Source organism: Thunnus maccoyii, chromosome 4 (genome assembly GCF_910596095.1).
Source record: "Thunnus maccoyii chromosome 4, fThuMac1.1, whole genome shotgun sequence".
Taxonomy (NCBI): domain Eukaryota; kingdom Metazoa; phylum Chordata; class Actinopteri; order Scombriformes; family Scombridae; genus Thunnus; species Thunnus maccoyii.
Window position 1 is genome coordinate 34,267,321 of NC_056536.1, and position 24,269 is coordinate 34,291,589.

Sequence of the window (24,269 nt, forward strand, 5' to 3'; positions counted from 1 at the left end):
ATAAATAAACAAACAAACACGATACCATGTATGTGTCATTGCAGTGACTCCAGTTTGGTTCTTTCTTGCATGTCGCCTCCATTTACTCAATTATAAAAAAAATACATGCCTGAATATAGAGCACATATAGTACAACATCCTGGCCAGCCTATTGATTGTGAATAAAAGATCAATATTAAAATAACTGCCTCTAAAGATGAAGATGTGAGTGTGACAGAATCAGACGGACTCAGAGTTTTTGCTTCTCTATACGGTGATCAAAACACCAAAAAGTTTATTGCAAATAAAATAGATATAACGGCGCCATAAAAGGACCGCCTGCACAAAAACACAACCAGAGAGAAAGAAAACATTTCAGGTACATTATGTTTCAAACGATGATGAGGGGATACTGAACTTTCACTGAGCTGAACATGAACATGATCCTTTCTTCTTTTTTTTTTTTTATTCAGTTTTTTTTTTTACATCAAAATACAAAACTGTGCATTTCTTAATAAAGCATCAACATCAAGAACATCGAGCTGAATGACGCTGAAAACTTCCAGTCGGAGCGGCTTTTTTTTCTGCAGCGAATCACGACGTAGAGATTTAAACTGTAACCAATCAGACGGCGGTTTAAACACGTCACAGCTCTTCTGACTTCAAACTGAACAAAAACCGTAAAATAATAACCGTTATTAAATGTGAGAGTGATTATTATTATTTTTACAGCAAAAATTATATTATATATGCCGTTAGGCCAGCTGTCATGTAAATCTATGGATGTTTAATAAGAGCTGAAACGCCGTCATCGCTAACTAGCTAGCTAGCTTCTCCCAGTGGTCACTTGTGGTACTGCAGCAAAAAAATCCCCCCTTAACGTCTGTAAAACTGTTGACAGGACGTCTCGAACTGCAAACATCAGTTATGACTCTTTCTGTTATGAATGTTTTGATCCATTGAGGTTTTATATTTGTAAAATCTGTGACGTCACCACAATGTAAAACTCTGTGAACCAAAGCGGGAACTTAAGAGCCGCACGACACAGAAGATAGAAACTGTTGTTGGTGCCAGGCGAGTTCTTATTGGACTGAACAGACGTCATTTTCAGTCCAGTATCCAGCTCTCATTACACATCCATGATGTTTAAACTTGTCACGGACGAGTAGCGGACTCAGACGTCCCGTCTAAACGAACGCAGTGGTTCATCTTAACGAAACGCCGACAACAGCAACAGTTCCACGTCTTCGTTTGGAGACGGAGATATGAGCTGGTGGATTATTCAGTAGTTTATGATCATATTTCCTGTCTGGACCTGCTGTTTTTGTTTCGGTTACTGTGGTAACGTACTGATGATACTGATGCTGCTGTTTGGTTCTGATCTGAAACAGGAAGGAAAACAACAACAGGACTTCCTGTCTGTCCGTCCTGCAGAGGGTTTCCTCCTCTTGTTCCTGAGCTTTCTTAAACCCGTTAAAGGGTTTTAGGGAGTTTTTTATTTGAGGGTCTGATGACAGGAAGTTACTGATGTGTGATATTTGTCTCTACAAACTAAACTGACTCGACTTGTTACAGTCTGAAGACGCTTCTGAGAAAAAAACGCCTCGCATCACATCGCCGTGGCTCGTTCTCACAGCTCATTGGACGAGGAGGAGGCCGCAGGGTTCCTCCCCTTTCACGGCCTCTCCGCCAATAAGATTTGAGAATGAAGACTGGAAGTGTTCAGCAGAGGAGGTTCAGTCTGCCTCCTCCTCCTCCTCCTCCTCCTCCTCCCTTTACTCCTCTCACAGGCCAGAACTTTAAAACTGAAAACAAGCGTACAAATGATTTCACCAAAACTTTATTTACCAGCGCAGGTAAACGCTCACCTGCCGTCGGGTTAAATAACTCAACTCTTCAGACTGTGAGGAGCTGAAGAAAACATTTGGTCCCTGTTGGTTTCTAACTACAGCCGTCGTCCATCTGAACCTTTATTTATCCTCCCAGGTAGAAGTTTAACACACCGGCCGGTGTTCTTACAATGTTTTAAGTCTATTTAGAACAAATCAGCCGTGTTCAAAAGCACCTTTAGTTTAGGATTTCTGGATGTTTTTATGCTTCCAGGCAGCCGCTGGTTTCCATTCACAGTCTGAATGTTTCACAGCAAGAAAACTTTGATGATGAAAGCAGGGTTCAAACCTCTGAAAGCTGTTTGATGGATTTAAAAACAGCTGAAAACTGATGGATGATAAACAGGAATGTTAACTGTAAATGATCAACACTTTGTTTCTACTGACACATTTCCAAACAAGAATTTCATGTTTAATGTGTTTGTTTTTTTTCAGTTTTCCAGTCAGTTGTTGGTTTCCAGTCTAGAAACCAACATGGAAACTCTTTAACTTTAGTTTAGATCCATCAGGATGAAGCAAAAACTGCCTGTAGAGCTGAAATAATCAATCACTTAGTCAAGAAAATGAATTGGCAACTATAATTATAATCAATGAATGATTTGAGCTCTAGTGAGGATTCGCTGCTTTTCTTTGTCACAATAAATATCTTGTTATGACTCTTGGTTGGATGAATAAACTGTTGATCTCACTGCAGACTGTCTCTGAGCGTCAGCAGTCACATGAAATATTAATGATTTGTATCCCTCCCTTTAAAGCAGTGTTTCCAAACTGAGGTGTGGGGACCTCAGACCTCACCTATTAGGGACTCCTGAGATAAATCTCAGGGTCACAAGGTCATTAAAGGTCATAAAGGGGTAAGAAAGAAAAACACTTTTTCTGTTGCACAAAATAATGTTTATTTTTTTTGTATTTAACTTTTCACCTCTTTAGACCTAAAAAAAAAAAGCATAAAATTAAAAAAATCTGAGAAAGAAAAACCAGACGAGCAGACACAGTTTGACTTTACGGGGAGCGAAGCCACGAAGGTTGAGAAACACTGCTGTAAAGGAAGTCAAACTGAAAATAAGAACCGTCTGTATCAGACAACAACATGACGAAGCTGCTGCGTCTGAACCCAACAAACACGTTAAAGGTCCATCAGTGAAAAAGCAGTTTGATCACTGCAGGTTTTCAGATTGATATTCTCACCACAGGCCTGATTATCTGTTATTTCATTTCTATAAGCTGGGATAGAAACCGCTGAACTGACTCACGTACAGTCAGGATTCAGAAGAACCAACAACCAACCGTATCCAGATAAAAACGGAAACTTTTACCTCAAGTTTTCATCGTAAAATTCTGGCCTTTCACATAAAAAAAAACTAAAACAGAGTCAAAGAAACAACAGAAGAGAAAACGCGGATGTGAGAAAGCAGAAGGCAGAGTGACGAGCAGCCCGGCAGGAAGGAAGAAGCCTCCAGACCAAGAACAACTTCCCAAAAAACAATAAGCAGGAGTGGTGCATCAGTTTCACGATCAGCTCCGATAGACGAGATGATTTCAATGTGGTTCTTTGTCTGAAGGCTTCAACGTGAAAAGAAACAAGAAAACCACTGAAGCACCTGTTTTACTGTGTGATTTCTCCACTTTTGAGGCTGTTAAAAGCTAAAACAAGCGCTCCATTCAGACGGTTTCCTCGTCTATCTGAGCCGACGAGCTGCAAACACACAAGAAGATCGGATCTGCCGCTGCAGCTGCTTTGACACTATTGATTATAGAAACACTATTGATCCTATAAACGGACATATTGCTCGGTGTTCCTGTGTGAGTGCAGCTGGCAGGCGGACAGAGGAATCATGGAGGCACCGAGTCTGAACTGTTGTAACCTAACAACCTTTAATTACAACACCGCCGCCGGTAGCACGGCAGCAGCCGTTACCACGGAGACCAGCAGCCGTTCCCATTGTTATCAGAGACAAACACGTTGGCAACATGAGCCCCGTTCCCCCCGGCGACAAAGAGGAAGCTGGAGAGGCGGGAGAGGGAGGGGCTTCTGTGAAATGTGGCGGCAGCAGGCTGGATGGGGGGTGGGGGAGGGGGGGCAGGGCGGGGCGGGGAGGAGCAGCGATGGATGCTACTGGTCCTTCTTCTCTGAGTCTGACGAGTCATCTTTAGTCTCCGCCTCCTCAGGAGAGGTTTCCTCGTACCTGAGGAAGAGGAGGAAGAGGAACACAAAGAGGAAGAACAGACAAGACAGGAAGAGAGAAAAACACACGAATCACTGTCATGTTACCATCAGTCAGCAGAAATCTGTTCACTTCAACATGAATCATTTCTTTAGTAATGAGTAGTAAAGTCCCACAGTCAGCCTGAACACGCAAACACCTCAAACAGCTGTCAGCAGCTGGGGGGCGGGGGCGGGGGGGGGGCGTGTCGGTGTCTGTGTTTGATAGACAGCAGCTGGGGGGCGTGTCGGTGTCTGTGTTTGATAGACAGCAGCTGGGGGGCATGTCGGTGTCTGATTGACAGCAGCTGGGGGGGGGGCGTGTCGGTGTCTGTGTTTGATTGACAGCAGCTGGGGGCGTGTCGGTGTCTGTGTTTGATTGACAGCAGCTGGGGGCGTGTCGGTGTCTGTGTTTGATTGACAGCAGCTGGCAGCCTACCGGCGTTACAAGAACCAAACCAGCATCTAACAGGTCTGAAGTGACATCTGCAGGTATGTTTACACGCTGTTTAATGTGCTGCAGCTGAGCAGCTAATTAGCATCTAGCTGCTAACTGACATTAGCGGTGAATGTTTGTTTGGTGGCTCGTTCAACAAGCTGCGTGGACAAGACGTGTGTTCATGTTTGTAAGTTAGATAAGAAGGAGACTTTAGCAGGAAGCTAATGTGGGTCGTTGTTGAGAGTCTGTGGCTGTTGTGTGGTGTAGCAGGATGCTATCAGGCTCAGTGTGACCGACTGCTCTGCTGATAACAGAACGACACGTTATCACTTTATGCAAGTTCACCAGGATGTGAAAAAAGAAAAAGAAAAAGATACTTCAATGCTTGAAACGTGTACTATGAACATGAATTTCTAAGAAATTAACATCTATTTATTATTTGATGATATTTCTGCACACAATTTAAACATTTCTAAGAAAATATTGTGACAGTAACTGAGTTTATGTAAAGAAGCCCAAACTAATGAACAGACGGAGGGATGGACGGATGATGGAACTGGTCTGGTTAGGGGGCTGTTTACCTGCCCAGGTGAGAGAGGAGGGGGAGTGTAAAGAGGGAGGGGGCGGGGCCTCTACATGGAGGTGGGCTGTAACCGACGGCGGCGAGGGGAGGAGCCTGACGCCATAGACACAGCATCCATGGAGCTAGCCAGGCTGGCGGGCGAGCCGCTGACAGTTGGGAAGGAAGTGAGCCTGGGAGAACCAGGAAGAACTTCCTCTGACGACTCATAGCTACCCACGGGGGGAGACAGGGGGAGGGAGGAGAGAGAGGAGTGGATGGGTAAGGAGAGACATGAAATTAAAAAAAAAGTAGGAAGGTGGAAAAGAAAGAAAAAGTAAGGAAAGGGTGATAAAATAAGAAGAAAACAAACAGGAAGGAGACAGACAGAAGAGAGTGTGGTAAGTTTTTATGTTAAACTCTAAAGTTAAAAAGCTACAACACAACTTCTGCTAACACTTGAGGAAGATGAAGAGGATGAGATGGAGGATGAAAAAGAAGAAGAAGAGGAGGAGGTGGAGGAGAAGAGAGAAGACGACAGTGAGAAAAAAAGGGAAGAGGAGGAAGAAGAGCTGAGGTGACGAGGTGAAGGACTGAACACACCGACAGGAAATCAAACGAGAGCTGCTGTCAATCAAAGACGTCACAGTGATGAGGAGGGTGGAGGATGAAGAGACCAGACAGACGGAGGGACCAGCTCATCATTTCAGCTCTGCATTAAAGGATCATTCTGATGATTTTCTATGTTTGTTTGAAGAGTTTGGTCACGTTAGTTTGTTTAGAAACGGCTCCAAAGACTAATAACAGCATCATGTTTTCAGTCTCCAGAGAGCAGTTCTGTGTACGGCAGACGCTACTGAGCATGTGCAGGAACGCTGTTCTGTTTACAGCTTGTTGCGTTGCAGATAAACAACCTCTGACTTTGTTTCATGTCTGCGTCAGAGTCTGAACGTTTTTTTTCACCTGATGATTCTCACACTCAGCTCTCCAAAACGTCAGATCGACTGAATATGTGAAGAATTGGTAACTAAGCTCACCAATCATCACATGACAACCGGGCTGCGTGGTTGCTATGGTTACTCACCTGAACATCTCTGTGAGTTCCCCTTTGAGCAGCGCTACGATGACGGGGAAGCCGACGCAGGCTGGAACCAGGTAGAGCAGAGCGGGCTGCAGACAGAAGACAGGAAGTCAGTGTTCCTCCATGACGGACTGATCAATACTCAATACTGACTGATTCTAGACAGTCTGAATAAGTATTGATACATCGACTCAGTGGAGAGTCACAACGTGTAAAATATCTTCATTTAAGGATTAAAACCAAACAGGATTTATCAAAGATAGAAGAATGAATGTTAAATATCATCAGACACAAATCATTATTCACAACAGATGATTATAACTTTAAATATAAACATCATAGTATCGTATCTGGAAGAGGTTACATGACTGTGAAAACTACAATATCAATTAATATTAGAACTGATATCAGATATACAACTATCAAAGACGTATTTGCTTTGATTACAAAATGTGAAGTTTTAGGAAATAAACAAAATTGTCTGAGTGAAGAGAGTGGAATTATATTCAGCTGTAAACTCGAGGTAATAATGACAATAATGACATAATAATAGTAAATATGACAAACTGCTGGATCACGTCTGAAGATATCAGATATTATCTGAACTTATGATGAAATTCTCCATCTCTTCTTTGGCTGCTGAGCTAATGTTAGCTAACGTTAGCTAACGTTAAGGATTAGCTAACGTTAAGGATTAGCTAACGTTAGCTAACGTTAAGGATTAGCTAACGTTAGCTAACGTTAAGGATTAGCTAACGTTAGCTATCATTATCATTTCACAGACCAGCCCTGAACGTCCACAAGATCTAATTAAACACGAGTTCATACACCGACGGAGACGTTACTCTGTTGGACTTTTGAACAGAATTAATACACAACAAATAATAAATAAACACTGAAACAATACAGACTTCCTCTTTCTAACAAACCATCTTTGTTTGAGCGTTCAGACGCCTGTTTGTCATGTATGTTTACTAGATAACAGATTCACTTTATAGTTCCACTTCCTCACAAAATGAATAATAACTTTTTTTTAATAAATAAATGCAACAAAATACTGAACATACATATATATATTTATTATAATATTATTATATATATATATTTTTATATTTCCAACCCTCCAACTAGAAAAACTGGCGGCTCGTAGCATTTCATGTACTGTGAAAGTCTAAAATTGAAGGTCAGAACAGGGATTTGTACCAGTGACCTTCTAGTGCATGACCTTTGACCCCTTGCCTGCTCACCTGTGCATGTTTGAAGGTGTGCATGACGAAGATGGTGAGGCCCAGTCCGAAGATGTAGGCCAGGAAACTGGAGTAGAAATACGTCCTGCTGTTCTTCTTCAGGCTGCAGACAGAAAGACGAGCATTTAACCAGAAAATCTGACATCATCATCATCATCATCATCATCATCATCAGAAGAAGAAGAAGAGGGAAGGTGAGGTGTTACCTGACGTCGAAGCGCAGCAGCAGGGCGATGAAGATCCCTGGGATGACGATGTCGCCCAGACCCAACATAGCGAAGTTACTGGCTTCAAGACCTTTCTCCAACAAGTCCTGAGGAAACACCACTGGAGAGGAGAGAGAGTCACTAAATACAGACGATGATCAGCTGATCAGACTATCAATAACCACGCTGTGACCGCCGAGGCAGCAACTCGTTTAGCAGTCGGAAGGAAGAAGACACAAACTCGAGTCTCGCATACTTACATTTGATTGGTGCTTCGAAGGACTTGGCAACCGTTACCATGACGTTGGTACCGAACACCTGAAGGAGGAAGAGACACAGAGGATGACATCATGGTTTGAGGTCGTTAAGTGATTCAGGCTAACGTGCTGTTATCTTGAATAAACGAAGGTGATCAGCGTTCAGGTGCTCCACAATGTTTCTACTGTTGAACAACCAGATATTAGTGAGCGTGGTGAGACTGTGAGTGTGTTCGGTGCATGTCGGCGGTTAAACTCAGAGACTTGGAACGGCTTCGTAGCTCCGCTGAACATCCAGCTGCCTCTTTTGTAAATAAGATCTAATAAACAGGAAATGGATAAAAGGAGGCTGAGAAGAAGATTTATGAAACAAAGGAAATATGATCCAGAAGACACTAAACTATCAGCCTGGAGGCTCCGCAAGCAACAAACAGGAAGCTCAATTTATATAGTTATAAAGATCCTATAACATAAAATAACACAACTAGAAGGAATCCATTTGAAATATATTACTAATCACTAAAAACTGAGCAGTTCAGGTGATAGCTTGCTCGCTAAAGAGCATGCTAACGTAGCCTACAGGACACTGATACAGATGGGTCGTCTTTTTCATTTCTGATTAGCGTTCCTCACACATAATGGCTGCCGGTGGGAGCTACAAGATGAGTAAGAATTAGGGGTGATTTGCAGCTAAGCTAACGGAAATGTGGCTTGTTAGCAAGTAATGTTAACAGGAACTAGCTTTGAACTTCAGGTGATAGCTTACTCTCTAAAAAGAACGCTAACGTAGCCTACAGGATGCTGATTTAGACTGCATTCCTCATACAAAGTGGCTGCCAATGAGTAGAGGGGGGAAACATTTTTGCTAACATTCATGAGACATCGCTGCTCTCAGCAAAGAAAACAACCACAAACTCTCCTCTGAAACCTCCAGTGAGGAAACAGATAACGTCATGTTGTAATGGAATGTAATGGTTTATTAGCAACAGGCAAACCAACAATAACACACAGAGATCTACTGACTGTCAGCTGGGAATTCCTTCACCAAGTAATAAAGGATTTATACAACACATAAAGACACTAAACATATCCCCGACTACCAGGATAGAAATCAATAACAGTCTCTCTGATTCTGTGTCTTTACAACGACCTCTGACCTTACAAACAAATATTAAAATTCTGTTTTACTGGTTAAATATTCAGTTATTTCTTTTCACTGCTACTTAACGGCTTTCAACAGTCTTAAATGTGACTAATCAGGCCAGTTAGTAGCATCTGAAGAGGAAAACATTTGCTCAGCTGGTCGAAGCTACGCTAGGTTTGTTCTTATGTTTTTGTTGAATCAGCTGGCAGTAGTGCAGAGACGTTCCCCTTTCTAACCAATCAGAGGAAGCCAAACAGGGCCCAGATCTCACAGCTGTCAATCAATACGTGGACGTACTTCTGATCTACTCTTCTCCTCATACTGAGGCTCCAAGCTAACGTTAGCTGCTGTAATACGTCACTATAGCTTATTCACAGGCTAGTGAGCCCCCGTTCCTGCACTAGTCCAACGAGGACGAGCATGTTGTAGCTTTAACCTCAACTTTAACGTTGACGGATGTGCGGCAGTGTTATTTGTGAGTAAATGTGTGTTTATAAAAGTCGTCTCACCCAGAAAACATCGTAGACGAACAGCCCCCCCAGCAGGATGCAGCCGGTACTGACGTTGTTCAGGTGGAGCAGCTCCACTCCGTTCAGGGCGAACGCCAGGCCAAACAGGTTATTGGCTATCCAGTGCTGTGATGTCATAAAACACTGACTGGTTATTGGCTATCCAGTGCTGTGATGTCATAAAACACTGACTGGTTATTGGCTATCCAGTGCTGTGATGTCATAAAACACTGACTGGTTATTGGCTATCCAGTGCTGTGATGTCATAAAACACTGACTGGTTATTGGCTATCCGGTGCTGTGATGTCATAAAACACTGACAGGTTATTGGCTATCCGGTGCTGTGATGTCATAAAACACTGACAGGTTATTGGCTATCTGGTGCTGTGATGTCATAAAACACTGACTGGTTATTGGCTATCCAGTGCTGTGATGTCATAAAACACTGGCAGGTTATTGGCTATCCAGTGCTGTGATGTCATAAAACACTGACAGGTTATTGGCTATCCGGTGCTGTGATGTCATAAAACACTGGCAGGTTATTGGCTATCCAGTGCTGTGATGTCATAAAACACTGACAGGTTATTGGCTATCTGGTGCTGTGATGTCATAAAACACTGACAGGTTATTGGCTATCTGGTGCTGTGATGTCATAAAACACTGACAGGTTATTGGCTATCCAGTGCTGTGATGTCATAAAACACTGACAGGTTATTGGCTATCCGGTGCTGTGATGTCATAAAACACTGACTGGTTATTGGCTATCCGGTGCTGTGATGTCATAAAACACTGACAGGTTATTGGCTATCCAGTCCCACATAATGTCACATGATCTACTATCACAGTAGATATTCTATTGGCTCTAGTTCTGTGATGTCATACTGCACTTTTAAACCTGATAAAGCTCGTCGGAGTGATAACAGACACTCTTTACCTTTTTGAAGAGGTACCAGACTCCCACCACACTGCTGATGACCAGACACACCAGGTTCTTGGTGTCAAACTCATAGTTGACTATTTCTGCAGAGAGATGATGAGAGACGGATATTCATCTTCAACGGGTCAACAGTTCTTACTTCCTTCTAGTGTAACGTGTCCCGGTTTGGAGTTCAGTTACTGAGCTCAACTGTCCCTGTTATTGCAAAAATATTCCCTATGAAAACTGTCTGCAGAGTTCTGTAGATGATCCAGAGGAAAGAGGTGTTCAGACAGAAAGAAGCTGACTGCTGGACTGTTTCAACTGACCGTGTGTGTGTGTGTGTGTGTGTGTGTGTGTGTGTGTGTGTGTGTGTGTTTCACGGCCTGGTGAACGGTGCATCTGAGCAGCAGGTCTCACCTTCTTTGGACTCTCCGGAGCCCTGAGTGAAGAGCAGCTGGTACTGTTTGTTTGGGAAAGAAGCTGGAAAGATTGCGGACATCAGAGGACTGAGAGAGACAGAGACGAGAGAGAAGACAGTTACCGACATGACCCGCAACACCCGAATACAACTACATGACGTTTCACAACACATGCATGTGTGTGTGTGTGTGTGTGTGTGCTTCACCTCATGGTGTGAGACAGAGCCAGGACGCCCAGAACAAAGAAGTAGACGGACAGCAGCAGGTTGATGTACTCCTGAGAAAATACCTGCATCAAAACACACAACGACAGATCAATCAGGATGTGAAATTATGGCACAAACGTCTGGACACAGATTGCTTTAATGTGGGAATGTAATAAAATTAAAGAATTATGATCATGTGTAAGCAAACAGGTTCTGATATTTACATACATTTAACGCTTCCTAAGCCTCCACACGCCGACTGTAAGTTAATAAGAGTTTTTCTCGTTAGCCCAACGGACCGACAGCTGAGGGTGAATATCATTAATAAAGTGTTAAACCGACTGGATGCAACAGTGAACACAAAGCTTCAGGTCCGTCCTGTAGGTCCTGGGGGCCGCCGCTCTGAGAATACACAAACCCTAAACCTAACCAGACCTTCACCACAGCGTTGTCACATCATAAAACATAGTCAAGTATTGTTAACAAGCGTCAAAATACACCAAGATGTTCAGGGTTAAAGACGACAGACGGAGACTAATCTGAACACTGAGCCATAAATAACAGCAGCGTGTCAGACAATGATAACGTTTATTACAAAACAGACTTTTTATATATTATTAAGGTCTTCTGCTAAACTCTGATTTAATAAATCAGCAGGTATAAAAACGTGTAAACTGCGTCATTAAGGCAGACGAGCTGGAAAACATCATGTTTATTCACTTTACATGAAACTAAAATTAATAGTAAATTATGTTTAATGTTTGCAGGATGAGTTAGTTCCTGTTTATGAGTCATAAGAAGTCATAAATTATCTTTCAGGAGCAGATGTTTAAATTTAACAACATGTTAACGAAGGTTAATGTGATGATATTCAACGACGTACCAGTGTGTGAGAATTAGTGGCATCTAGTGGTGAAGCTGCAGATTACAACCAAATAAACATGTGATGTTATAATTACACAGTTTGGCCACTATGTGTAAGTGTGTAAATCCTAAACACTGCACCGTTAGCTGATAAATATTTACTGTTACATATGTTTTGAATGCAGGACTTTCACAACAGAACACTATTAACATCATAAAATAACTAAACTACTCTTTCCGGTCAGTCATTAACATCAGCCGAAATGAAAAGTCTTCCTTTAGGAGTCAAACTGAGTCGTGTGTTGTGATTCAGGAGGAGAATCTGTGCAACAGGAAGCTCAGATCTGTTAAACTGAGTATTATGTTAACGGAGTCTGGACGGTAAAACCAGCCTTCGCTGAACTCCAACAACCTCTGAGTGTATTTTCGGAGCCGTGCCGGTTTGTTTTTCGGGATAACGGGCCGTCAGACTAATGGGCTTCCGGTCCGGTGGACAGTCCTCCCCGGTGTTTTGATCCCAGCTGCATATTTCTGGTCCTCAGAACTGGAATTTTAATGTAGCAGAGCAGAACTTAACGAGGAGCGACGGGCGGAGATATGACGCTGCACATAACGAGACGCATACAGGCAGTGAAGTTACTGGTTACAGTGAGCAGAACTGGTTTCTACACACATTCATCCAAAACTGCAGAGCACAAAAGCCTCAAACTGGTTCTTATATTATACTATCATGTGTATCATTAGAGAAGAAGCTAATATGTGTAATTCTGTTATGAGTTCACCATAAAGACATATTCAGATTATTTAGAGCACGAGGTGCTTCATTAAGTGATATTAGTCTATTATCAGTTATATGTATTAACACAGAAATGACATTTTAACACTTAACAGCTGTTTTCACATCAGCAGTCGTTCCCTGTTGGTCCTTTAAATAATGATTCCTTCTGTTCTGTTATATCACGTCTAGTTTGCGTGTAGCGTGTCTAGTTTGCGTGTATCACGTCTAGTTTGCGTGTAACGCGTCTAGTTTGCGTGTATCGCGTCTAGTTTGCGTGTATCACGTCTAGTTTGCGTGTAACGCGTCTAGTTTGCGTGTATCGTGTCTAGTTTGCGTGTATCGCGTCTAGTTTGCGTGTATCGTGTCTAGTTTGCGTGTATCGCGTCTAGTTTGCGTGTATCGTGTCTAGTTTGCGTGTAACGCGTCTAGTTTGCGTGTATCGCGTCTAGTTTGCGTGTAACGCGTCTAGTTTGCGTGTATCGTGTCTAGTTTGCGTGTATCGTGTCTAGTTTGCGTGTAACGTGTCTAGTTTGCGTGTATCGTGTCTAGTTTGCGTGTATCGTGTCTAGTTTGCGTGTAACGTGTCTAGTTTGCGTGTAACGTGTCTAGTTTGCGTATCTCGTCTAGTTTGCGTGTAACGTGTCTAGTTTGCGTGTATCGTGTCTAGTTTGCGTGTAACGTGTCTAGTTTGCGTGTAACGTGTCTAGTTTGCGTGTATCGCGTCTAGTTTGCGTATCTCGTCTAGTTTGCGTGTAACGTGTCTAGTTTGCGTGTAGCGTGTCTAGTTTGCGTGTATCGTGTCTAGTTTGCGTGTATCGTGTCTAGTTTGCGTGTAGCGTGTCTAGTTTGCGTGTATCGCGTCTAGTTTGCGTGTCACGTGTCTAGTTTGCGTGTATCGTGTCTAGTTTGCGTGTAACGTGTCTAGTTTGCGTGTATCGCGTCTAGTTTGCGTGTAACGTGTCTAGTTTGCGTGTATCGCGTCTAGTTTGCGTGTAACGTGTCTAGTTTGCGTGTAACGTGTCTAGTTTGCGTGTATCGCGTCTAGTTTGCGTGTATCGCGTCTATTTTGCGTGTAGCGTGTCTAGTTTGCGTGTATCTCGTCTAGTTTGTGTGTATCGCGTCTAGTTTGCGTGTATCGCGTCTATTTTGCGTGTAACGTGTCTAGTTTGCATGTATCGTGTCTAGTTTGCGTGTAACGTGTCTAGTTTGCGTGTAACGTGTCTAGTTTGCGTGTATCTCGTCTAGTTTGCGTGTATCGTGTCTAGTTTGCGTGTATCTCGTCTAGTTTGCGTGTATCGTGTCTAGTTTGCGTGTATCTCGTCTAGTTTGCGTGTATCGTGTCTAGTTTGCGTGTATCTCGTCTAGTTTGCGTGTATCTCGTCTAGTTTGCGTGTAACGTGTCTAGTTTGCGTGTAACGTGTCTAGTTTGCGTGTATCTTGCTGTAATATGAGATTCTTGTAACAATGTGATATCAGTCATATATACAGTGGATAATCTCCCGCCCACCTGATCCCTCATAGAGACGCTGTTATCATCACAGTCAGGATACAGAGAAACTGTCGTCCTGTTATAGCGACTCTGCTGTGACACACTTAAACAAGGAGAAAGGAAAACGCTTTCATGTCGCTTCTTTAAATAACTCCCTGAAGTTTCCGTCCTGTAGCCCAGCCTGAGTAATCATACAGTTGTGGAATATTACTGAGATGCTTTCCTTACAACTGGAAAAGGATCAAGAATAATAAAGAATTAAATAGATAAAGAAAGAAATAAAGAAGCCGGAGGCCTGAATCCAGATGAGAGTTGTGTTCTCACAAACATGTTCATGATAAACGTTGCTGGTGTTTGAACTGCTATTGAACTGTTTTTAAACCCGTAGTGGAATTCGGCGTATGAAGAGCAGGTTTCCACCTCTGCTGCTCTGGTAAAAGGATTCTGGAAGTTACCAGCAGGATGAAGAACTTCCTGTCTCACCTTGAAGAACAGGTAGAGTCCAAACAGAGTACAGCTGGCGATGATAGGGAACCTCGCCGCGTCTCGACTGGTGATGGTCTCTGGCATGTCTGACGCATTCTGCAGAGAGAAACAGACAGATGAATACAGACGGACAGAGAGAGAGAGGGACTGGACCAGTTTCAAACCAGTACAAACTCCATTTAAGCCAGAAACACAGTGGCTGTAATTCTGACGTGTTCATGATGGACAATAGTATGAAAATAAGACCCGAGTTGTAATTAACTGTAATTCTTTTGTTTTGAAAGGAATGATCGTCTTATTTAATTGGAGTTTGTTTTGTTCTTTGTCCTGATTGGCTGTTGAGAGACTCTCAGCTGTTTCCCTGAGAGAGAAGCCTGAGAGTCACCTCCATCTATAAACTCCTCCGTCTGCTCCCCCGAGACAGGAAACTGGGACAGACGAGAGGAGGAGAGGAAGAGGAAGAGGAAGAGGAAGATCCTTGTCATTGAGTGTTTGAATATGTTCCACTATGAGTTCAACCTGTTTGCTTGTGGGTTTTTTTTTGATGGACACATGAAGATACGCCCATGTTTGAAGAGTCATAAACGTGTGCTGTAAGTCTCTGACAGCCTCACAGCATCGAGCTCTGTGATTGGTCAGAAACATGTTCAAACAGAGCTGAGAGATTCTGCTGTACGAACACATGCAGGAGGAAATTCTCATGTATCAAGTTCAAACAACAAAAACAAACAGTTAGCAGCTAACATCAGAAAAAACATCCAATCTGACAGTTTTCAGGTTGCAATGTGCATTTATCCTTCACTGGTTTTCAAATTAAAACGATTAATTGAAGAAAAAAAAACCTCATTGATAGATTTGAAAGTAAAAATAACAGTTTGTTGCAGCTTGTTTGAAGGAGCCTGAATCTGTTTATCAGCTGCGACAATAAAGACTGAAAACTGTTCAGAATAATATTTAAATGATACAAGAATATTATTTTAGACAGAAATTATGAATCATATGGTTCAAAAATATGCTGATCAAGTTTCCCCCAAATTAACTGAATAATTCATCTGTTTATTGATGAGTAGAGCTGCAACGATTAGTGCATTTATTGATTAGTTGAAGTCCAATTTCTCTGATTCCAGCGTCTTAAATGTGAATATTTTCTGGTTTCTTTAGTCTCTGTGACAATAAACTGAAGATCTTTGTGAACAAAACAATGAGGACGTCATCTCTGGGAAACACTGATCCACACTTTTCACCATTTTATAGACGAAACAACTGATCAATTCATCAAGATCAATGAACCTGTGTTGCTGCCAGTTTTTGCAGCTTTGATTCATGCAACAGTCAAAATGCTGTTTTATCACACTGAGTTGTTCTTAGAGGTTTATGGATTCATATTTTATAAATGTATTTTTAGAGCCGAGTATCAAAACCTCAACATGTGGAACCAACTGAAATCAGAAACATGCAGAAAGTTGTCAGATATAAATAAACCTGTTCACTTCAGATATTAAGAGGTTCATTTAAATTCCAATTTAAAGGACGAGTTCACAGTTTATCAAGTGTGTCTTAAACCAACAGTCAGGAGCCCAAATAAACATTAAGCTGTGTTTCTTGCTGTAATCATTCCTCCTGTTCATACTGACCATTAGAAGATCCCTTCATAATGACCTTACAATGGAAGTGATGGAGGACAAAATCCACAGTCTGAAGCTAATATGAAGCTTCAGCGTCCAAATGAGTCAAATCAAGTAGATATCTTTCAACGTTACAGTCTTTTTAGTGCCAAAGTTCCTCTTTTTGTTACTATACTTCCACCTGCAGCTCAACAGGGAAACACTGTCCGAGGAAACACAAAGAGGGAATTTGATGCTAAAAAGACTGTAAATGTGTCAGATATCCACTTGATATGACTAACTCAGACTGCTGAAGCTGAATAGAAGCTTTAAATGACTGTGTGTAAACTAGGGACGTGCAGTATTTGTATTTGTCGAGGCAGCAAAATTATTTGTATTCGAATGAAAGTGAACAGAGGCTTAAAAATCCTGTTTTTGTGTTTATTCTGCGTATAATTTTAGAAAACTGATGAAAATTGAAGTGATGTCCAAATGAAGAAATACGCGTCATGTAGCAGGTGGATGTGACCTGCTGATAGACAGAGACTAGAACCGACCTGCTCGCTGGTGTTTGACATGTTTGTTTTTCTTCCCAAAAACAAATAATTTTAAAAATATTTGTATGAAACAAATATTCGTAAAAAAAAAAACAAACTCATTATTTGTGCTTTACAGAATAACATATTTGTATTCAAGCACACCCCTAGTGGACACACTGGGGGTTTTATCCTCCATCACTTCCATTAAAGCACATTTGAAGGATCTTTTAATATCCAGTTACAGACACCTGCCTGCTGGTTTAACACACTGGGAACACTGGGAACAGTTCTTTAATGCTGCAAATTTTTTCTTCAGCAAAGTTCATTCTTGTGTTTCAGCACACATTTATATGTATATTATATAGGAATATAGTTATATGTATATTCCTGCAAGCAGGATATTGACAAAAGTATTGTTTTGGTATTAGTTTAAAAAAAATCAAAATATTACATCAGAACAAGTTAACAGTTTAGTTTTTCAGGTTCTTCAACTACTTCCTGTGAATAAAGGCTGTAGTTGTATCTTTGTGTAGTTTGACAGATCAATTAAGAGACTGATTGAACTCATTAAACAGGTTCCTCTGTGAGTCCTCCTCACACACACACACACACACACACACACACACTGTTATTATATTATATATATATATATATATATATATATATATATATATATATATATATATATTATATTAGCTCCATGCTACACACCTCCAGTGTTCATTACTGTTGTGTTAGTGCTGCAGTGTGTATTTGGTGCTCACAGCGGCTCTCATACTCACTCTGAACCCAGAATCGTAACCATTTTCTCCGAGCTCCTACAGACAGACGACAGACGGACGACAGACAGACAGACGGACGGATGGATGGACAGACAGATGTGCACAGACAGACAGGAGAGAGAGAGCGATCAAAGAGCAGGACTGGAAGCAGGAACACAAAATCAAAAATCAACCCAACAAGTTTCAGATGCAGGAAAAAGAACATCATCGTTTCTGAGAGGAAAACAGGTTTTAATGATTAAAGCTTCTTGTAAAGATGGCCGACAGTAAGGAGAGAAAGGAAGAACAGAGAGGAAGAGGAAGAGGAAGAGGAAGGATGACACGCAACAAAGTTCAGGCGCCAGATTCAAACCCAAACAACACAGCACATTTTTGTCCCTGCTGGCCACCGTACACTCTCACTGTGAGCCAATAATATTCAAGTTCCTTCTACTCTGCACGTTTATATGCAAACACGTCCCAAAGTGGCAAAACTATTTCTGATTGGCTCTTTAAAAAAATGTAGATAATAACATTAAACGCTTCTGGCAGTTTGTGTTTTACTGTCATTATCAGGTGAAACAAGTCTGGACAGAGACGGAAGCAGCTGGAGAAACTAACTCAGCCACCGTAACAAGCTGCAGTCAACACAAGAATAACAATTATTTACCAATTCATTCAATTTGCAGACTTTAAAGGCAGTGCTGACAGTAATCTGAACGAGTCGAGATGAATCTGACTGAACCTGTCAGACACAAAACTGACAAAACGCAAACATACGGAGTAAAAATTAGCTGATAAAACGTCCTCAAATCAAAATAAAGAGCAACTGAACTCATTTTCCATTTGCATATTCAAAAATACATTCAAATCTAACGACTCAGACGCCTTTCACTAACACATCGCTAACACGTTGCTAACACGTCGCTAACATGTCGCTAACACATCACTAACATGTCACTGACATATCGCTAACATGTCACTGACACATCGCTAACACGTTGCTAACACGTCGCTAACATGTCACTAACACGTCACCAACATGTCACTGACATATCGCTAACACGTCGCTAACATGTCACTGACATATCGCTAACACGTCGCTAACATGTCACTGACACATCGCTAACACGTCGCTAACATGTTGCTAACATGTCACTAAAATGTCACTAACACGTTGCTAACACGTCGCTAACATGTTGCTAACACGTCACTAACATGTCACTAACACATCGCTAACATGTTGCTAACACATCGCTAACATGTCGCTAATACGTCGCTAATACGTCGCTAACACGTCACTAATGCATCGCTAACATGTCACTAAAATGTCGCTAACACGTCGCTAAAATGTTGCTAACATGTCACTGCTCTCCATCTCTGTTCAAATTACAACTTCAAATGAAAGTTATGTAAACAGCAAGTAAGCAAACTGTCTATAAAATGTCAGGAAACTGCAAATCACATCATATTTTCCTGAAGCCTGAAGTGACACAGAAACATCATCAGCTTTAAGTTGACATGTTGAACTTGTTAGCAAACAGCTGTTTATTTACGGAGCAACATTATCATTCATGTGGAGTCGTGTTTCTGTCCAATATTCTCTCTTTTAGCTGTTTCTGCTCTCTACCAACTCCTGAGGGAAATATCTGGCTCTTTAGCTGCTAAATGCTCCACTATGTTCACCAGCTAGTCTACAGCTAACTGTGAGCAGGTAGTGAACAGCAGCTTTTTTACAGCTTTTACAGCGCTGAGAGTGAACCAGAACAGTGAAGTTGCAGCCGGACAGATAAACAATGAGCTGAAACTCACTATAAAGCTCCTTAAAGCCGAGAGGAGCAAATAGTCACATTTGAGAAGCTGGAACCAGAGAATATTTGGCATTTTTGCTTAAAAATGGACTTTGTTGACTAATTGACTTTAATTGACAGTAGTTTCAGTGTGTCGGTCTGTTCTGTTTGGGGCAGTTTGTCTTTATCTGAATCGAGGGTTTAAGAACAGAAGATGTAATTTGTGATACTGAGCTATATATATAAAAACTGACGACTGACTCAAAAGAATTTGTATCAAATTAGTCTTTACATAATCCTTTAAGGGCTGCAACTAAGGATTATTTTCATTATCGATTAATCTGTCAATTATTTTCTCTATTAATCAATTAGTCATTTGATCTAAAAATGTATAAAATGGTAGAAAATGTTGATCAGTGTTTCCTAAAGTCCAACATGACCTCAAATGTTTTGTTTTGTCCACAACAAACATTTTCAGTTTAGTGTCATAGAGACTAAAACCAGAAAATATTCACATTTAAGAAGCTGGCATCAGAGAATTTGGACATTTTCTTCTTTAAAAATAAAAAAAATCACTCAAAACAATTAATCAATGATCAAACACTTGGTGATTAATGTACCAGTTGGCGATGGTTGCTGCTCTAGTTTGGTGTGAGTTGTGTCGTCAGTCAGCATTACCTCCCCGCAGCGCAGAGGATGTGGGACTCTTTTTTTACTGTTACCTAAAACTAACAGTCACAACTGCGCATGTCTGCAAAACCCCCCAAAAACAGAGCAAATAAATCCGCGTTGTACACGTGTCTCATACTGAGGCAGCAGCAGCAGACTCCTCTCAGCCCACACACCAACTCAACTTATATCCGGCAATATGACGTCACAGCCCGTTAGCACACAGGTTAGACAGCAGATAAACACACCGGGGACACACCGGGGACGGCGGGTAAACACCGGGGACGGCAGGTAAACACACCGGGGACAGCGGGTAAATACCGGGGACAGCAGGTAAACACACCGGGGACGGCGGGTAAACACCGGGGACAGCAGGTAAACACCGGGGACGGCAGGTAAACACACCGGGGACAGCAGGTAAATACCGGGGACACACCGGGGACAGCAGGTAAATACCGGGGACACACCGGGGACAGCGGGTAAACACCGGGGACAGCAGGTAAACACCAGGGACACACCGGGGACAGCAGGTAAACACCGGGGACGGCGGGTAAACACACCGGGGACACACCGGGGACAGCAGATAAACACACCGGGGACAGCAGGTAAACACCGGGGACAGCAGATAAACACACCGGGGACAGCAGGTAAACACCGGGGACACACCGGGGACGGCGGGTAAACACCGGGGACGGCAGGTAAACACACCGGGGACAGCAGGTAAACACCGGGGACACACCGGGGACAGCAGGTAAACACACAGGGAACAGCGGGTGAACACCGGGGACAGCAGATACACACACCGGGGACAGCGGGTAAACACCGGGGACAGCAGGTACACACACCGGGGACAGCGGGTAAACACCGGGGACAGCAGGTGCACACACCGGGGACAGCGGGTAAACACACCGGGGACAGCGGGTGAACACCGGGCACAGCGGGTAAACACACAGGGCACAGCGGGTAAACACACAGGGCACAGCGGGTAAACACATCGGGGACAACGGGTAAACACCGGAGAGCGGGTAAACACCGGGGACAGCGGGTGCAAGCACACCGGGGACAGCGGGTGCAAGCACACCGGGTACAGCGGGTAAACACCGGGGACAGCGGGTAAACACACCGGGGACAGCGGGTAAAAAGTGACCAAAACCGGACAATCAGTTCAACGAATAAAAACACGAGTATTAAATACTTTCGTTTGTTACCGTTTAAAGACTCTGAAGAACAAACATCTTCCGGCGTTAAACACTAAACAGAATATTGATGCAACAAGTTGCGGTGAAGACTTTAAACCGCTGAAAATAACCGTTAAATCCAAACAGCTGGAACGTTTTTCTGAACGGAAACAGCTTTTTTTTAGTATGTCAATAAATGTAACACACGCAGCACTTTATTCCACAGTGAACTCCACTTTCTCGGTTTTTAGTCTGAGAAATATATTAAAAATATTTCAGAATCGCCCGGTTAGCGAGCCGTTAGCGAGCCGTTAGCGAGCTAGCTATCCGGCGGAGGCTAACGGCAGCCGGGCTGAAGCGAAGCCTCCACACCGCGGTCGGTTCGGGAGGAAACAGCCGCTGGAGGGTACCTTTGATTTGGAGCAGGTGACGGACCGCAGCGCTCCGAAGAAGATGGGCAGCAGCGCCATGAACACCAGGCTCCCGTACGCCAGCGCCGTGCCCTCCGGGGTGGCCACGAATTTGGCCGTGGCGTTCAGCGCCTCGGTCCCGTTGGAGTCCGTGGCGTTCAGGGCGTCCAGGACGGCGGCGGCGACGGCCTCCGGGGCCGAGGCCGGGGCTGGTTCTGCCTCAGACATGGTGGTTCAGAGCTGTAGCTGTGTGGCGGAGACTGACGGACACACGGAGGCTATGAAGCTGAAAGAGTCTCATTCATCCAGCGGCGCTGCTGAGAGTCGATAAGGCCACGTTTCCTAAAGCAGAGAGCAGCGAGGGGCGGAGACCTCTCACTCTGCTGCTGTTTCCGGGGACACAGAGCAGAGAGCAGTGAGAGCGAGACTTCTCACTCTGCTGCTGTTTCCGGGGACCGTTAACAACACTGACAAGCTGCTTCCTCTGTATCAGTAACACAGTTTCCGGATTGTCGCACTTTTCTTCCATCAGTCCTGTTCTCCTGAGGTAGCTGACCAAGCATCCTCCGTCCTGTCCACCAGTACCACTGCAGCCCGCTCTGTAATCCTGCTCCTGTTGACCTTCATCTTTGGACAGCTGACTATGTTCATTTGGGCTCCTGACTGTTGCTTTAAAACACACTTGAACAATTGTGAACCCATCCTTTAAGCCAAATAAATAAATAAATGGAAATTTTATAGCACAGTATGTCCATCAGAAGGTTATCGTTGGTGGTGTGGATAATGATTTGAGACACATTTTATAGAAGTTAACTGTTAACTGAATAAATGTAATATAAAATATCTAAATCAGGAGAGTTTGGACTCATGGCTTAAAGATCCCCTCCAGACATATATTAATACTAACTATTGCATATGTCATCGCTGCCGGGAAGTGAACTCAGTTTCTCCTCTTATTCTAAACTAATCCTGTTGTTTCCCTTCTTTCTACAGTCAAACAGTCTAACAAGAAAACTTCCTCACTGGGGACAAAAGGATTCTGATGATGATTCTGTTTGTTCAGCTGGAGTGAGCCTCCTCTTGACAACAATAGACGATCTCTGCTTTGAGGAACTAGCATTTCTTCCTCGTTGGTGGAACAAGTTGTTCTGACAAACATGCAGCTGCAGCGCTGCAGCAGCGGCCGCAGGAGGACAGACCTGCAAACAGGATGTTTTATACATTTATACACGAGTACCTGGTGACTTACTGCAAACCAGAGCTGGAAAGTAACTAAGTACATTAACTCAAGTACTGTACTGATGTACAAGTTGTGAGGTACTTGTACTTTACTTGAGTATTTCCATGTGATGCTACTTTCTACATTTCAGAGGGAAATATTGTACTTTCTACTCCACTACATTTATTTGACAGCTTTAGTTACTTTTCAGATGAAGATTTGACACAATGGATAATATAACAAGCTTTTAAAATACAACACATTGTTAAAGATGAAACCAGTGGTTTCCAACCTTTTTGGCTTTTGACGTCTTACAAAAAGCAGTGTGTAGTCGGGGTCACATTTCACATGTCTATGAGTTGTTAACAGCTCCACCAAATAGTGATTTTTCCCTCTAAACTTCTCACATGCTTTCATTTCAATAAATGTTCAAATGATCCAATATTTCAGCAAAAATCAAAGATTAGAGAAAAAGTCCAAAAACTGAAAACAGATTTGTGTATCAGAACTTTGTTTTTTCTTCTTTCCTCTCCCATTAATCATCTCACCACCCCTCAGATTTATCTGCTGACCCTTTGGAGTTACTTTTTACTTTCTTCATGAACGGGTCCTGTTTTATTTGTATTGTGTAACTGTAACTGTACAGGTGGCTGTAAACCACTCAGAAATGCAGAACTGTGCCAGTAAAGGCAGAGAAGAAGAAGAAGACTGTAAACATGATGTAAACAATGCAGGAATTCAAATACTTTGCTTTGCAAATGTTTTATGAGGAAGGAAATACATTCAACACATCTGTTGGACCTCCAGCAAACACAGTCAGTTTATGTAAACAGAACTATTGATTATTTATAATAAAACTCCACAGGAAGCTTTAACTCATACAGGAACTAAATGGGTAAATATCTTTTATCTGTCTTTTGATCCTCCAACTTACTTATGGAAGTATAAAATTAAATCACCTTTTTAAAATATGTTTAGTATGCATGTAATTCACAACATATATCCACTGATCCATAATCCTGATTGATCCCAAACATCACTTTTTATCATTTTTCATAATTCCAATAAGGCCTGAGAAAAGCTTTTATACTGTAAAATCAACAGACTTCATATTGAAACATCTTAAGAATTTTAATTTCAACATAAAAATGTTTACTGAATATTAAAAACACACAAACAATAAATGTTAAAACATTCCTGAGATATTCCAGATATTTACATCTGTACATGTTGTGACGACAGAAGAGAGACAAACATTTATACAACGTCTTATTAAAGTTGAATCTAACGTACATTCATTCAGTGACAGCACGAACCAAAAAACCTCCACCTGACAGCAGCAACGTGGACCAGAAACACCTCCATCATAGACTCTTCACTACTTTTATTATTACTGTTCAAAGTATAAAGGTCCTCTTACTATCT

General features: G+C 42.4%; 2 protein-coding genes across 7 annotated transcripts in view; both read right to left on the reverse strand.

Moving 5' to 3' along the window:
- Window positions 1–235: 235 nt before the first annotated feature.
- Window positions 236–22,347, reverse strand: hm13 (histocompatibility (minor) 13). 4 transcript variants are annotated; one of them, XM_042410064.1, is made up of 12 exons: window positions 21,626–22,347; window positions 17,600–17,635; window positions 14,672–14,770; window positions 11,058–11,140; window positions 10,850–10,938; window positions 10,448–10,533; window positions 9,514–9,639; window positions 7,864–7,921; window positions 7,604–7,724; window positions 7,398–7,500; window positions 6,154–6,239; window positions 236–4,054 (listed from the first exon to the last, which is right to left on the reverse strand). In XM_042410064.1, exons 1-12 carry the CDS (start codon window positions 21,851–21,853, stop codon window positions 3,982–3,984), a joined length of 1,188 nt encoding a protein of 395 aa, XP_042265998.1. In that variant the 5' UTR covers window positions 21,854–22,347; the 3' UTR covers window positions 236–3,981. The 4 variants fall into 4 exon arrangements, with proteins under 4 accessions (XP_042265998.1, XP_042265999.1, XP_042266001.1 ...); XM_042410066.1 differs by lacking the exon at window positions 236–4,054 and adding an exon at window positions 6,031–6,073 and having other exon boundaries at window positions 6,107–6,239; XM_042410065.1 differs by lacking the exon at window positions 17,600–17,635 and having other exon boundaries at window positions 21,626–22,339.
- A 1,626-nt stretch (window positions 22,348–23,973) lies between these two features.
- The window catches only part of LOC121896277 (deoxyribonuclease-1-like 2), a 17,459-nt gene continuing 17,163 nt past the window's right edge, over window positions 23,974–24,269 (reverse strand). For all 3 annotated transcript variants that reach the window (XM_042410079.1, XM_042410078.1, XM_042410077.1), the window contains one exon: window positions 23,974–24,269. This exon is cut by the window's right edge and continues 1,001 nt beyond it. The gene's annotated coding sequence lies outside the window, so the exon portion shown is untranslated.